The following is a 14,562-nucleotide window of genomic DNA, read 5'->3' as shown; positions in this document are numbered from 1 at the left end:
GCCCGTGGATATCCCCAGTAGCATAAAAAAATTGGCAAAGATGGTCTAACTATAGAGGTCTGCCATTAGAAGCACTGAATAGGCCCCAGTGATCATCAGATGCCAGGTGTATAGTGCAGGAATGCGTATCAGTAGATATGGGACAAACTACGATTCCTACTCAATGAAGATGATGGGGGTTTGAGGAGGGGTGCAGGGTGCGTGGATGCATATTGTTTTATGTTGAGATTAAGTTTAAAATGGGGCATTCAAAGCATTACAGCCGGGTTTGTAGATATATCATGTGACAAACAAATCTAATATGCAGCAACAATCTATTCCACTGTGACAGATGTTTCCGGTCTTTATTTTATTAAATGCTAATAAAATATGTTATGAAATAAAACAAACGGAAGAGCTGTTTAAAGGGAAATGTGGACTAATGGCCAGAGCTGCCGATTTTGGAGCCCTGGCTCAACATCCTGCTTCTGAGTAAATCATTTAATTTACCTGTACCTTAAAAAACATGACCCGTCCTTGTGTGACATATTCTGGTGCTCATGTAAAGTGCTTCAATGCGCTTGAGCTGAGTTTGCACTAAATAAATCTGAAAAAAAGAGTTTCAGATCCATCTTTTACCATGCAAGCTGCAACCCGCCTACATTTGAAAAGGGGACAGAGATCCCTCTGCAAGTGGGAGCAGTGAGTGACTGCAACTGCCTGCAGGAAGGTGTCTAAGGTATTGATAAAACCTTCTTTACCCCATCAAATAGGCACTGTTGGGTGGGCGCACTGACTTCATCATATCTATGTGGTGCACAGTCAGTGTGTTCCCAGACGGTCTCTTTGCCTCTATGCTTGCATCTATAATGTGGTTCTGGTTCAAAGGCAAAATGCTTACCCATTTGCATGGGCTACACACCGATGCAAAAGAGGGAATATCCCCTCATGATTGCACTGGCACAAAATTTGCACTGGCATGATTGATATTATAAAAGAGGCAGCATAAACATCCGCAGGCCTTCTGTAGCACTAAAGAGCCCGTGAGCACCCAAGAAGCTGGCACACACCAGTTATGCCTTCAGGACACTTACGATAATACAGCCCCTGATGCATTTTTATGTCCACGGATGTTAGACTTGGCATCTGTTAGACCTGGCCCTCTTGACAGGTTTATCCCCAAACTTTTTGCCTTTTGCTTCCTATTTTTCTGACCATGTTTCTGATGGTTTTAAGGATTCTGGGCACTTTACCACTGCTGTATAAATTGTGACAATGACTGGTTATCCATGATTGGCATATTTTATTTACTGGTAAGTCCCTTGTAAAGGGCACGGTGTGTGTCAGGGCCTGTAAATCAAATGCTACTAGTGGGCTTGCAGCACTGGTTGCACCACCCACACGAGTAGCCTCGAAAAGGTATCTCAGACCTGCCACTGCAGTGTTTGTGTGCTGTTTTAAACTGCCATGTCAACCTGGCAAGTACACCCAGTTGCCAGGCCCTAATCTTCCCTTTTCTTACATGTAAGGCACCCCTATGTTAGGCCCTAGGTACCCCCATGTGCAGGGTGCATAGCATGTAAAAGGTAGGACATGTACTGGTGTGGGTGACATGTCCTGATAGTGAAATACTGCCAATTTCGTTTTTTCACTATTGAAAGGCTATCTTTCCCATAGGATGGGAGATACTTTGTAAGATTTTACAAGTATAACTTCCCTTTGGGACAAGATGGAGAAATAACATTTAGGCTTTCTGAACTCAGAATTTCATAACACATCTTTTGAATGGTTTTCAAATTTTGTGTTGAAAAATGCAATTTTAGAAAGTGGGTAATTCTGTGTGACTCTGCCTGGTTGTGGATTGACTATCTGGTTTTAGAGTGACAGGGGCTGGGGATGTGCATTCACTGTGGACAGCCACTGAGGGGGGAGGGGATTTAAGTGTGCCTGACCTTTCCTGGATGAGCCAGAGCTGAGCTGAATAGACCTTGGCTGCATTTAGAGTAGTGGGAGGATTTTCGTTTCACCTGAATAAGGCCTGTCTCCCTTGCACAATGATGTCTCCACCCCATGTGGTCATACTGCACCAGTGAGGACAGAACTGGTTTAGACAGGGCTAAAAAAATAAATCATAAATCCGGTATTTGTAAAGTGCAAACTACTCATCCTTACGGGTCTCAAGGCACTGGGGGCCGTCATGGAAATTAAGTGAGCTATTGCCCAGAGTCACATGGTGCTGAGCCCATCTGCCGCCAGAGCCAGGGATCGAACCATGAGCTCTGTGTTCTGAAGTCAGCTGCCCTGGCCGCTGCACCAAACCTCTCCACTCGGAAACCCTTGCACAATGAGAACAAAGACAACATGGGGTATAAGTAGTAGACCATAAACCCCAGAACTTTACATCACTTCTGGACTCAAAATGAACCTTTGCCAAGGAGAAGTGAGGAGGAGTACTACCCCTTTGCTGTGTCTGCTTTGCTGGGTTGTCCTGCAGTTGCTGCTTCTGCCAAGGAGAGGACAACGACTGGAACTTTGCTGTGAACCTGCTTGAAGAAGACTCTCCAAGGGTTTGTGTGTGCTGGCCTCCTGTTCTGAAGCCTCAGCGACACAAAGCCTTCCCCTGCAACCCACTGACCACACCTGGACTCCTGTGTGGACTCCTGCATTCAAAAGGGTGCCAATTCCAGTTTCTGGTCCCAGAGAATTGTGTGCTTGGTGCTGCAAAGCAAGAAAAAAAACTCCAATCCCGTCAGTGATGCCGCGAGTGACGCCGCCACCTGCACAGAGGCTGGGGGCACCACTCGTGAAGTGCACGATGCACCGTCCCACCTGCATCCTAACTCCAACGGCATTCAAAGCCTCCCAACGCCTACTGACGCAGTTGCTGCTTCTGCCAAGGAAAGGACAAAGACTGGAACTTTGCTGTGAAGCTGATTGAAGGGCCTCTGTCTGCTGTCCTCCTGTTCTGAAGTCTCAGGGACAAAAGACTTCACCCCCAGCCCCTCTGATGTCTATTGCTGAGAGTTATGGCCTGCCAGAAGGTGCCTGATAGAACTGGGGGTCTCTAGTTGGCAGAGGTAGGTACCTTTGACCAAATAGGGACCTTTGCTTCTAGTTAGGGTAAGGGGATACACTCCTAAAATAACCCCTGCTCACCCCCTTGGTAGCTTGGCACGAGCAGGCAGGCTTATCTCAGAGGCAGTGTGTAAAGCATTTGTGAACACATTCAGTAATACAGTGAAAACGCTACAGATGGACACCACACAGGTTGTATATCAAAAATAAGTATTTTTATACAGACTTAACATAAGACCACAAACGACAATAATCCATAATACTGTACTTTAGAAATGGTCGAAATAGCTTAATTCTCTTTAGATGGTAAATGCAACACTTATTGTGTAATGTACCTTTGGATGCGTAACGCTATATAACGAAAGTGTTGCAGGGAAGGTGATGCGTCGGTTCCTTACATGCAAGAATGGTGATGCGTCGGTCCCCTACTGCTGCGTAGGGGACGATGATGCGTCAGTTCTTCTCGGCGTGGGGAGGTGATGCGCTGGTTTCTTACTGCGCTTCCGTGGCGATGAGACCAGCAGCGCCGTAATGTGATGAAGATCCAGTGCAATGAAACAAAATGGCTTCTTCTTCTTGATGCAACAACGATGCGTGCACGCCCGACGGCCGTGCTGCGACTTAACAAATCTTTTGAGCTGCGACAGGCCCTGCGACACGCTTCTCCAGTGATGCGACGGCTTCTGCTGCGATGGCGACACTCTTCTCCGGTGATGTGGGGCGCTTCGGTGATGCTATGCGACAGCGGCGACATCCTTCTTCAGTGATGCGACGACAGCGGCTGCAGAGGCAACATGCTTCTCCGGTGATGCGACGGCATCTGCTGCGATGGCGACACTCTTTGGCGATGCGAGACGCTTCTGCGATGTGATGCGGCAGCGGCGACACACTTCTTCAGTGATGCGACGACAGCGGCTGCGGCGGTGACATGCTTCTTCTTCGTGAGTCACGCTTCCAGCTCCCAGCGACACGCAGTCTCTCAGAAGGCCCAACACAACAGCAGGCACATCAAAGTCCCTGAGACTTCAGCAGGAGGTAAGCTCTATCTTCAAGCCCTTGGAGATCCTGTTGATGAAAGTAGCACAAAGTTCCCTTCTCCTTTCTTTGGCAGTCAGGCAACCACTGCAGGCCAATCCCCCAAACAGCACTCAGCTAGGGATAGTCTCCTCCTTCAGTTTCTCTCTGGTTCCTCTCCTCAGCAAAGGTTCTTCTTGTTTCCCAAAGTGATCTGAAGTTCTGGGGTCTGGGTCCTCCCTTTTATACTCATTTTCTCTTTGTTCTCTGAAGGCAGGGAGGCCTTTGCCTAGTCCAAACCAGTTCTGGTTAGTGCTTTGTTTACATGACTCCTTCTTTCCTTTGACAGTGTGGGCCAGGGACATCAGACGCACCACAGGAGGTGGATCCAGCTTGTGGAGGGAAGGACCAGCCCTATTCAGACCCAGGTGCAACTCCACCCACCACTCTCCATGTAGATCTCTCTATTCAGCCTTGTGCTGACTCACCCTGTCTCCTGGAATCCCCCAGCCCCTGTCACTCAAACTCCAGACATGGAATACACAACTTAGCAGAGGCAGGCTTGGATAGTTAGGCAAGAAAATACCTACTTTCTAAAAGTGGTATTTTCAAACACAGAATTTTAAAATCAACTTCACTAAAAGATGTATTTCATCATTCTGAATTCAGGCATGCTATACTCGAATTTCTACCATGTTCCCTGGGTCAGTTAAGATTATAAAATGTTATAATCAAACTGCCCATTCTGGTCTATGGGGAACAGATAGCCTTGCCATAGTAAAAAACGAAAATGACTGTAATTCACTATCAGGACATGCCACACACCAGGGCATGTCCTACCTTATACTTACAATGCACCCTGCCCTTGGTCCTACTTAGAGGTGTCTGATATGAAGAAAACGGAAGGTTTAGGGACTGGCACGTGTGTGCACTTGGCCAGTCAACATGGCAGTACCAGACTGTACACAGGCTCTGCAATGGCAGGCCTGAGACACACTTTACAGGCCGCTTCTGAGGGTGGCACAACCAGTGCTGCAAGCCCACCAGCAGCATTTGATTTACAGGCCCTTGGTACCCATGATGCACAGTACTAGGATCTGACAAGTAAATCAAATAACCCAATCATGGAGTCACTAATCCATATGCACTTTAGCACTGATCAGCAGTGGTTAAGTGCCCAGAGTCAGAAAACAGCCAACAACAGGTCAGAAAAAATACAGGAGGAAGGCAAAAAGTTCAGGGATGACCCTGCAAAAAGGGCCAAGTCCAACAGTGCCTATTTCAGTTTTGGGCCTCTGGAGGTTCTTCCTGCTGCTGGGAGCTGGAAGCAACAAGAAAGAAGCAAGAAAACCTGTCTCCGATACCATCAGTGATGCCGTTGTGACGCCGCAATCTGCACCGAGGCCAGGGGCACCGCCTGTGAAGTGCATGATGCACTGCCCAGCCTGCACCGCAGTTCTGACTGCCTTCGACTTCTGCCGACACCTGCAGTTATCGACATTACCCAGTGCCAGTACTCGCCTGCATTCTGTTGTCGCAGCACCGATAACCGCTGAGGGTGACTCCATGTATTTGCTGACTTTGCACCATTACCGGAACCGCCGACTCACTGCCGATGCAACCGACTTCCCCTGTCCTGGATTTGACACATCCCCTCCTCGCGGACACGACGCCTTGCTTTCCTCGTGGCAGCCAGGGAGACTGGCCTCGACCTCGGCATCAACGCCTCACCTCCACGACGCAGTGCATCATCATAGACTTAATTTCCAAAGTACTGTTTGTTTGGAGGGCCATGTGACTCCGTGCCCGATGTCCCGCACCACGCAGTCCGTGCCGTACTTTGGATTTATTGCTGTCATGACATCGTAATAGCTGAAGGTGGAGGTAATTGTTTTCTACAAGCTTTACTTTGAAAGTAACTGTTTTTAAGTGCTGTTTTACTACCTGTATGTTGGATGTTTGTCATTTTGGCCTTGTTGAGTTTAGATAAAGATACTTTATTTTCCTAAACGGGTGTGGTGTACATTTTTGGTGTTATCACTCTATTACTTTGTGTTTTGAGTACAAATACTATACACATTGCCTTTGGGTTAAGCCTGTCTGCATGTGCCAAGTTACCAAGGGGGTGAGCAGGCGTTATCTATACTGTGTATTCTCCTTACTAGAAGCAAAGGTCCCTATATGGACAAAGGTACCTACCTCTGCCAACTAGCGACCCCCATTTCTTGTCCACTTTCTTGAACACTAAAAAGGGAAAATGAATGGAGGCATCTGACACAACACTTTTTAAAAAGCAAGTCTATTGCATTTAGAAAAAAGAAGCCTATCTATAGTAAAAACTCCATTTTATGTGTGCTCTATTTAGTACATAGCAGAATATTATCAGTACATACATCTTCCTTTTCATAAGAAGGAATATGTCTAGCAAAGGTAATACCCAGCCAGAGTCAATAGCACACAGCCTCCACCATTAGCTGAGAACAAAAATTTTTATTGAAATTCTTTGAATTTCTAAAGCCCTGAAAACCCAGCCAAATTGGCAGTCTCTTGGAAATACTTCTCCCTCACATATGTGGGTGTGTGAGTGGGTTTGTGAATGTTTATGGGTATGTGAGTGGGTGTGTAAGTGGTTTTGTGGATGTGTGAGTGAATGTATGTGTGTGTGAGTGAGTGTGAGTGGCTGTGTGAGTGGATTTGAGAGTGGCAGAATGAGTGTGTAAGTGGGTGTCTGAGTGTCTGTGTGGGTGAGTGAGTGGTTCTCTGGTTCTCTGAGTGGATGTATCAGCAACTGTATGGGTTTGTGAGTGAGTGTGTGAGAGGCTGTATGGGTCTCTGAGTGGGTGTGTTTGTTTGAGTGTGTAAGTGGCTGCATGGTTGTGTGAGTGGTTTTGTGAATGTGTAAACGGGTGTGTTAGTGTAGGTATGGGTGTGTGTGTCAGTATGTGTCTAGCTGTGTGGGTCTGTGAGTGCATGTGAGAGTGGCTGAATGGGTGTGTGAGTGTCTGTGTGGGTGTGTCAGTAGCTGTGTGAGTGACTGGACAAGAACAGAACCTCACTTGTCTCTTTATTCAAACAATAGCCCACAGTCTTGCACAAAATGTCTACCCAACTGGAGTACTTTGTATCTGCTAATTAGTAAGTGCTACCTCATTAGATAAATGTCTAATGCATAATCTACACTACAGATGCATAACGGACCATGAGGAAATGTGTCCATTGACTTTGTGTGCATTTAATTTCGGAAATGCTATTGTTCCTCGAAGTCTTCATCCACAAATCTCTGATAACATGAATCCTTGCTAGAGAAGACGAAGAGACTACAAATACGGGGATCTCTACAAAACAAGGATACTTCCTCTTAACTTTATGAAGTAAGTGCTTCTTTGTTTGGTGGTGATGTCCTCCTATCCCTTGCTCACTTTGCCACTGGATTCAAGATAGCCTGGCTGATGAGGGTTATGAACCCGAAACCGGTCCCAGGATGCTTGTTTCCGGTCCAGGGAAGACATGGCTTGGCAGTTCGGGCTGGACTGTTCCCATGAGGCACAGGGTCAGACTGATTTGCATATGGCCATGTCCGAACTGGGGTGGTGGAGTGAGCTAAAGAATGATGATGGATTAAACCCAAATCAGTTGACTGGGGGTGAGTGTTTGATTTGCTCAAACGCTCTGTCCATCATCCCCTTTGGTATCGCTTTATTCGCCCTAAGTTGGCAGGGTATGCCCAGACGTGGGTCCCTTGTTCACTTTGCCACTGAATTCAAGATAGCCTGGCTGATGAGGGTTATGAACCCGAAAACGGTCCCAGGATGCTAGTTTCCGGTCCAGGGAAGACATGGCTTGGCAGTTCGGGCTGGACTGTTCCCATGAGGCACAGGGTCAGACTGATTTGCATATGGCCATGTCTGAACTGGGGTGGTGGAGTGAGCTAAAGAATGATGATGGATTAAACTCAGATCAGTTGACTGGGGGTGAGGGTTTGATTTGCTCAAACGCTCTGTCCATCATCACCTTTGGTATCACTCCTATCCCTCAGCATCAAGAACGCATCACCAAAATTGCCAGGAAATGTACTTGAGGGCCTTTTGGTAAGCTGCCAATGGACGTGGGAAAAGGCAGGAAGACCTTTGCATAACACTACGGAAAACAGGGCAGGGCCAAATGGGTGGTGCTTGCAGATGATTTTGGGCATTTGCATACTCAGGGTAATTAAAAGAGAGAACCATGCACTCTGCTCTCACCTGGCGACAATAATAATGAAACCACTTGTAACAGTCACTTCAGATCAGATTGCCTCCAACGATGCATTCAGCTCCAATAAGGATTTCAAGGAGAGGTGGGCCACGTTGCATCCCTCCTCAGGCCGATTTCAGCCCTGTGGACCTCATCCACTGGAGCCCGGCCGCTCGAAGCTGAGTGCCCTGAGCCCACTCAGGGCACCCAGTGTGTGGCACTAGGGATCACGGGAGGCCACAATGCAACCACAGTCCCTGCCGGCTCCTCACCTCCAGCATGAGACAGCATAGCTCCTGCACGTAGGGAGTATCAAAATGCTGCTCACTGTGAGCAGGAGCAATTTTTTCATCTGCGAATACAAACAGTTTTCCTGCTCCTGTCCACTGGGAGCAGACTTACAGTTTGCTCTCGCTTGGTGGGAGCTGTCAAAGCTCCTGTCAAGTGAAAGTAAACTGCTATCTCCTGAGGGTGGGTACCTCAGGTGATAGAAAGACCACCCTGGGGGGTGATGGTCCCCAGGGCCATTACTGGTTCAGCAGGGGGGCTGCATGACCCCCCCTCCTTTCAGTTTGCACATGTCGGAAAAGGGAGGGGGTGGTCCCCTGGGCCGTAAATGGCCTGGGAAGGGGGCCACTTGCCCCAGGGAAGTGGTGGTTCCCAAGGCACAACAGGGAGAAGGAGGGGGCCCCCTCAGCCACCCTCCAATTTAGTTTTACTTGCATCTTTTCCCATGAGAAAACAGTATTTAATAATGGTTTCATAGATGGTGTCTGGAAACCCACAACAGTTGCAAGTTTCATGATGTACATCTGGGAAACTTTGTTTCTTAGTGTTCATAAATCTGCTCCCATCTGAGGGTGTAATCCACTGGGTGCAAATTTACAACTGACCTTGAGAATATGTGCTGCAAAGTTTGAAGATTTTAGAAGAAACACAGAAGGATTAAATGGGCATGGAGTGAGCACTGCTTAATGATTTACAAGTGAATATTCTTAGGAGGGCTCTACTTGAAAAGACATAGATACTTTAGTGTTCCATCAGGTTGTAAAAGTGATTGCTCTAAAAAGAGAGCAATGAAGGATTAGGTATTGATTCCAATCTTTCCTCTGCCTCAAATTTGAACTTATTATCAATGACTTTAAATATTAAGCAAGCATGAATACTGCAGTCAGACATCCATCCTTCCTTCAATTTACCCAGTCTCCCCTCTACCTGGATTTTTTCCTCAGTGGGTTGAGTATGGCATAGCTGTTTTCTGTTGGTCTGTATGTGTACCTGTATTTGTTGACTGTGTGCGTCAGTCTAATTGTGTTGGTTTGTAGAAATTGGTACCCGGCTATTACTGACTTTATCTGGCATCTTTCTAACAGTCGAACCTTCCTAACCTGCCATCTGGCCCCAATATTTTCCGCTATTCACTTCCCCTTGATTTCTACTGATATGACCTGGAGATGTTTGAGGAAAACTGCATTTTAAGATCATAATGAGGTGCAGAATCCCTGGTCTGCTGCTTATAAATTGTTAATGCGACGTAAACTGCTTTCCATTGTATGCCTGCTGGATCAATGTGTTCTTGCACGTAGTGCTTTTCTATGCAGAGCTCTTAAGCAGCAAGAAATATATGACAAATAAATGTCTTTCAACTGGTTATAACTACAAAAGACAGCAGTGACCTTCTTTACTCCTATTGTCTCAGTTCATGTGTAATTGTTCCTAGTGATGATGCATTAGTCAATAATCCCTACTTGAGATTACCAGACACAAACAAGGATTATCTGCTATTGTTCTTAATTACTTTACAATATAGGGTTCAATTCGGTAATGGTTTGCAAGTTAGACCAAAGTCAATCTGGAATCATGGACAGCTTTTGGTCATCAATTGATTAATTTACAATAGTGCAATAGCTACAGCTTTGTGCATTACAAAAATACATTCTCATGAAAGGTTTGCTTATCTGCCTCATATTTGATGAATGAAAGACACATCTGATTTTCTGATCACTAGATGCACTACTTAGTGTCTAGGCACCTAATTATGCCCAGTAAATTGGGCATAGATCACCTAAAGTACCCTTACTATCTAACCATTGGTGGTTTTATACCTCCCCTGTGCTGAGCAGGTTCATTTTTTAACTTGATTCCAAGTTCCTGAGCACGGTCCAAATTCCACATGGATGAGCACATGACCTTCTCTTCCACACAAACTTCCTAATGATATGATGTTTGTGCTTACCAGTTATGTCATGCCTATGTAGAAGGCACTATCAACCAGGAGGGTATCCTGGTGCTGAGCAGGTGTGAGTCTAGTCACACCTATGGCCTCATGAGACTGCACGAAAAGACAGGTCTTCAGCTTCTTGCAGAACTCAAGAAGTGTGGAGGAGGCTCTTATGTGTAGTGGCAGGTTGTTCCACACTTTAGGAGTGATGTAGGTGAAGGCTCGACCACCGGCAGGGCCGGACTGGCCGTAGCGGGCACCGGGCAATCCCCCGGTGCGCCGCATGGGTGGGGGCCGGTTTTGGGCCCCTGGGGGCCGTTTTTGTTACAGGGATCGGCCCGTAACAAAACCGGCCGAATACCGGCCCTTTCAAAGAGCTCGGCGGCACCCCCAACCCCCTCACCCCCCCCCCCTCCCCAGGGGGAGTGGGGGGGCGGCCGAGCACTTTGCCAGGGCCGGTTTTGGTTCCCAGTCCGGCCCTGACCACCGGATCTGGTTTCCCATATGCACAGGATTTCTGCAAGCAGGATTCCGGCTGAGTGGAGGTGTCAGGAAGCTTTGTGAAAGCAGATGCGATTGTTGAGGTATTAAAGGATATGTTTTATTGCTTGTCATGATTGCAGGTGAATTTGTTGATTGTCAGAACCAAACCTGCGGAAACACGTTGCAGTCTGAGCTATTAAAGACTTGCAGAAACAATCGAGATACAGTATTTGTTACCAAAGATGCGTAATTTCCAAATATGTATGTGGTTGCCCGACCGGATTAAAATAGGTGAGATTTCGCTGCAAAAGTTTCCATTAGCTCCTAAAAATTAAAGAAATAACATTTTCTGAGAACATAGTGAAATTCATTATGCCACATCCTATGCACAAGAACAGGACGTCAAGCACCGTGTACTATGTGAAGAGCAACTTCGAACTTTGTTTTATTTATTTTGCGGTTTCATGAAGCGTGGGCCAAGGCGGCATCAGGCGTCAGGGCGCTACACAAAGGCCAAATATCAGAGTAGAAGCTGCAACATGAAGAAATCCACTAGCTTCAGTGACCACACAAAAGCGTCCTTTCTTTTACTTCCTGTCAGAGAGTGTTTGGAGTGGGACCTACTGCGCTGTTGTTTATCGAAATGATTGTTTGTGTTTTGTGATAACGCTTCAGCCTCTTTAAAATATGCATTCTGTGGTAAGAGTAATTGCAGATCTTCGCTCAGTCTGTAATTTTATTACCTAAAAAGGGATTTTTCTCCGCATTTCCTAGTACTGAAATGTAAACACCCAGATTATTAGTAAATACAATAACGAGAATCCGCCTGTAAGTAGTGCCCCGTGAGAGATAATGTTCCAGCGCTCTAATTGGCTCCCCGCAAAGGAAGGGTTTGACTGATCTCTGCTGCGGCGCTACCAGTCTTGCTTCTACCAGCACTATTATCTCAGGCTGACACTTCCATTACTCTGGCCGGAGAAAGATGGACGTCACCTGTCAGAGGCTGGTTAATTGTGTTGCTAGATGTATGTTGCCAGGTCGCAGGTTGGACATTTATGAACATAACTGCTTCCTCTGATGTCCGCCATTCTTCAGCGATCGATGCGGCTCTTACAGTAAGCGCATAATTGAGTGAAGGCACTTACCACCGAGGGGCCGAAGATGAGCCCATTGTGCGAGCTTCATTGTCCATACATTTGCCACAAATGAGCTTGTGTTTGCCCTTTACTGCACATTGCTTAGCGGAAACAGAATCTAACGCGCCGTTTCCATTTGTTTTCTAGATAAATGGCCAAGATGTCCAGAATCGCGAGGAGGCGTTGGCACTGCTCACCAGTGACGAGTGCAGAAAAATTGTGCTGCTGGTTGCACGACCTGAGATGCAGGTTTGTATGAAGAAATGAGGGCATGGAGCCAGGGGCACTTTGAGGCGCTCATTACTGGCCTGCAATGGAGCAATCATAAAACCGCGGGCAGCCACTGCAGAAATATCACAAACAAATGCACTTTAATGGCGTGCATCTGGCCTACAGCTGCCACCGGAGAATAGAGAACTCTTTTTTAACCTAAAGGTCCCTGATACGTAAAGAGGCACATAAATCCACCCAGAGCTGAAATTGTCTTTATAACCGCCTCTCTTTGGATGTCAGAGCACGCTGAACGCAGAAATAGCCATGTTTGTTTTGATTGAGTGTCTACCTTCATTAGTGGCTATTTCTTTCCTACATTCTACTCGCCACTTAGTTATCGTGCCGGACGGACGCTGTGCAACACGAAAGATAGGTTTATGTCAGGTGTCTCCTCCCTAACGATCGGCTCCAAGGCAGGGCAAAGCAACAAAGGAGAACAGCCCCCTAAGTGGGTTCGAATGAGTATACTGATGACACCACAACCACCAACATCCCGACCTTTCACAAATGCTGCTCTATGGCACACCTTGATATCCTAGCCCAGTGATTAGATTCCCACATGAGACACAAATAATCCTTACATAGAAAAGACTGATCGAGGCACGTTAATCACCTTTTCAAGCTCATATATGGAAGTCATTTCTTTTCACAGAACCACGTTTCTCAGTTTCTAAACTTCCAGGGTTTCAAATATGCCTTCCTATCTACTGCTCCCTTTGGAGTTGATATATGCTGAATATAAGCCTATCGATCTATAAGTATGTAGCCAGGCAGATAGAAACATAGGTTCAGTGACAGACAGGCGTACATTGGTTTGTGCAACTGTAAAGCAGTTGTAGTAACTACAGGCCTGAGTTATATCTTGGCAGCCGGGTTACTCTGTCACAACGGTGACGGATATCCCGTCCGCTGAAATATAAATCCAATATGTCCCATGGGATTTATGTTTCAGAGGATGTGGTATCCGTCACCGTTGTGATGGAGTAACCCGTCCGCCAGTATCTAAATCAGACCCTAAGACTTCACATTAGGGAATGTTTTATGGCAGCAGTATTTCCAATATTGCAAGATATTATCTTTCCTGTACATACAGTTGGTAGCATTGCGCTTCCCTCTCAGTTTAATCCCTTCTCTGCTCCTCTTCCACACTCGCACCCTTGTTCGTGCATGTCATGACTTGTTCTGTCTTCTCTGTTGATGAAGAAGTTTCATATTAAAGAATATTACAGTTGGCAAGGAAACCACAATCCCATGGCCCCAAAAGTAAAGTCATTTAAAGGCCTATGTGTACATGACTCACCATCCACACCGACCACCATAAACTCCTCTGTGTCATCAGAACTCTTCCACTGAGAACATCCAACCGTGACACACTTCTTACTGCCAAAGTGCTGAGTTTCTTTCCAATGCCTTCTGCTGATGGCCACAATAGTATCCCAGACCCAGGAAACCTGGGACTCGCATCTGGCAGGCGCCTCATTCTTCCGGCCACCGAGACCTCGCCTCTCCCAGACCTTCTTCTCCATACTTATCTCCAGCAGCGAGTCCTCCCTTCTCTTGATGCCACTGCCTCGATGATGTCGAAGCTTCCTTTCTGATCTTTAGTTGTGTTGTTCAATAACAGTATTCTGCTCAACTCAGCATCTCTGCAATATGAAGTGACGTTTATATTCCCTGGCGAAACAACTCTGCAGTGTTGCAAAATGTACTCTTAGAAAATATCTATAAATTAGATTCATGGAAGTATACATTTTAATTCACCCAGAATGGAGGCGGTATGAGAAAGGTATATTTAATGATTGATGAGAGAAGTCCCTAGAGAAAAGTAACTAGAACAATTAGAAACCATATATGGAAAACTGAATGGAGATCATAATCGGTTAAGATTAGTAATGCAGAGAATGATTTATACTATGCATAAATGGTATCAAATGTATTGTACTAAAATACCAGCACACTACTTAAACCATCCGAATCCCAATAAATGATTCAATTTGTGAAGTTGACAATGTAATAGAGAAGAACACACTGAGCTAATGGACTTACAGTGGGTGCTAATGCAGCCTGTGTGCTAATAATCATTCCCAGCATCGATGCACAGATGGGAGTCAGAGTCTGCAAGAGTAGAATGACCAAACTTGCTCAGTT

General features: G+C 46.2%; 1 protein-coding gene across 3 annotated transcripts in view; it reads left to right on the top strand.

Moving 5' to 3' along the window:
- The window catches only part of PDZRN4 (PDZ domain containing ring finger 4), a 2,469,118-nt gene that overhangs the window by 2,417,189 nt on the left and 37,367 nt on the right, over window positions 1-14,562 (top strand). For all 3 annotated transcript variants that reach the window (XM_085653075.1, XM_085653078.1, XM_085653076.1), the window contains one exon: window positions 12,289-12,390. In XM_085653075.1, coding sequence (XP_085509201.1) covers window positions 12,289-12,390 — 102 coding nt within the window. The remainder of the gene's footprint in view (window positions 1-12,288; window positions 12,391-14,562) is intronic.

The sequence above is a fragment of the Triturus cristatus genome, chromosome 4_1 (genome assembly GCF_964204655.1).
Source record: "Triturus cristatus chromosome 4_1, aTriCri1.1, whole genome shotgun sequence".
NCBI classification, from domain to species: domain Eukaryota; kingdom Metazoa; phylum Chordata; class Amphibia; order Caudata; family Salamandridae; genus Triturus; species Triturus cristatus.
Note: the sequence above shows the minus strand (reverse complement) of the source record. Positions and strands in the feature narration are given on the sequence as shown.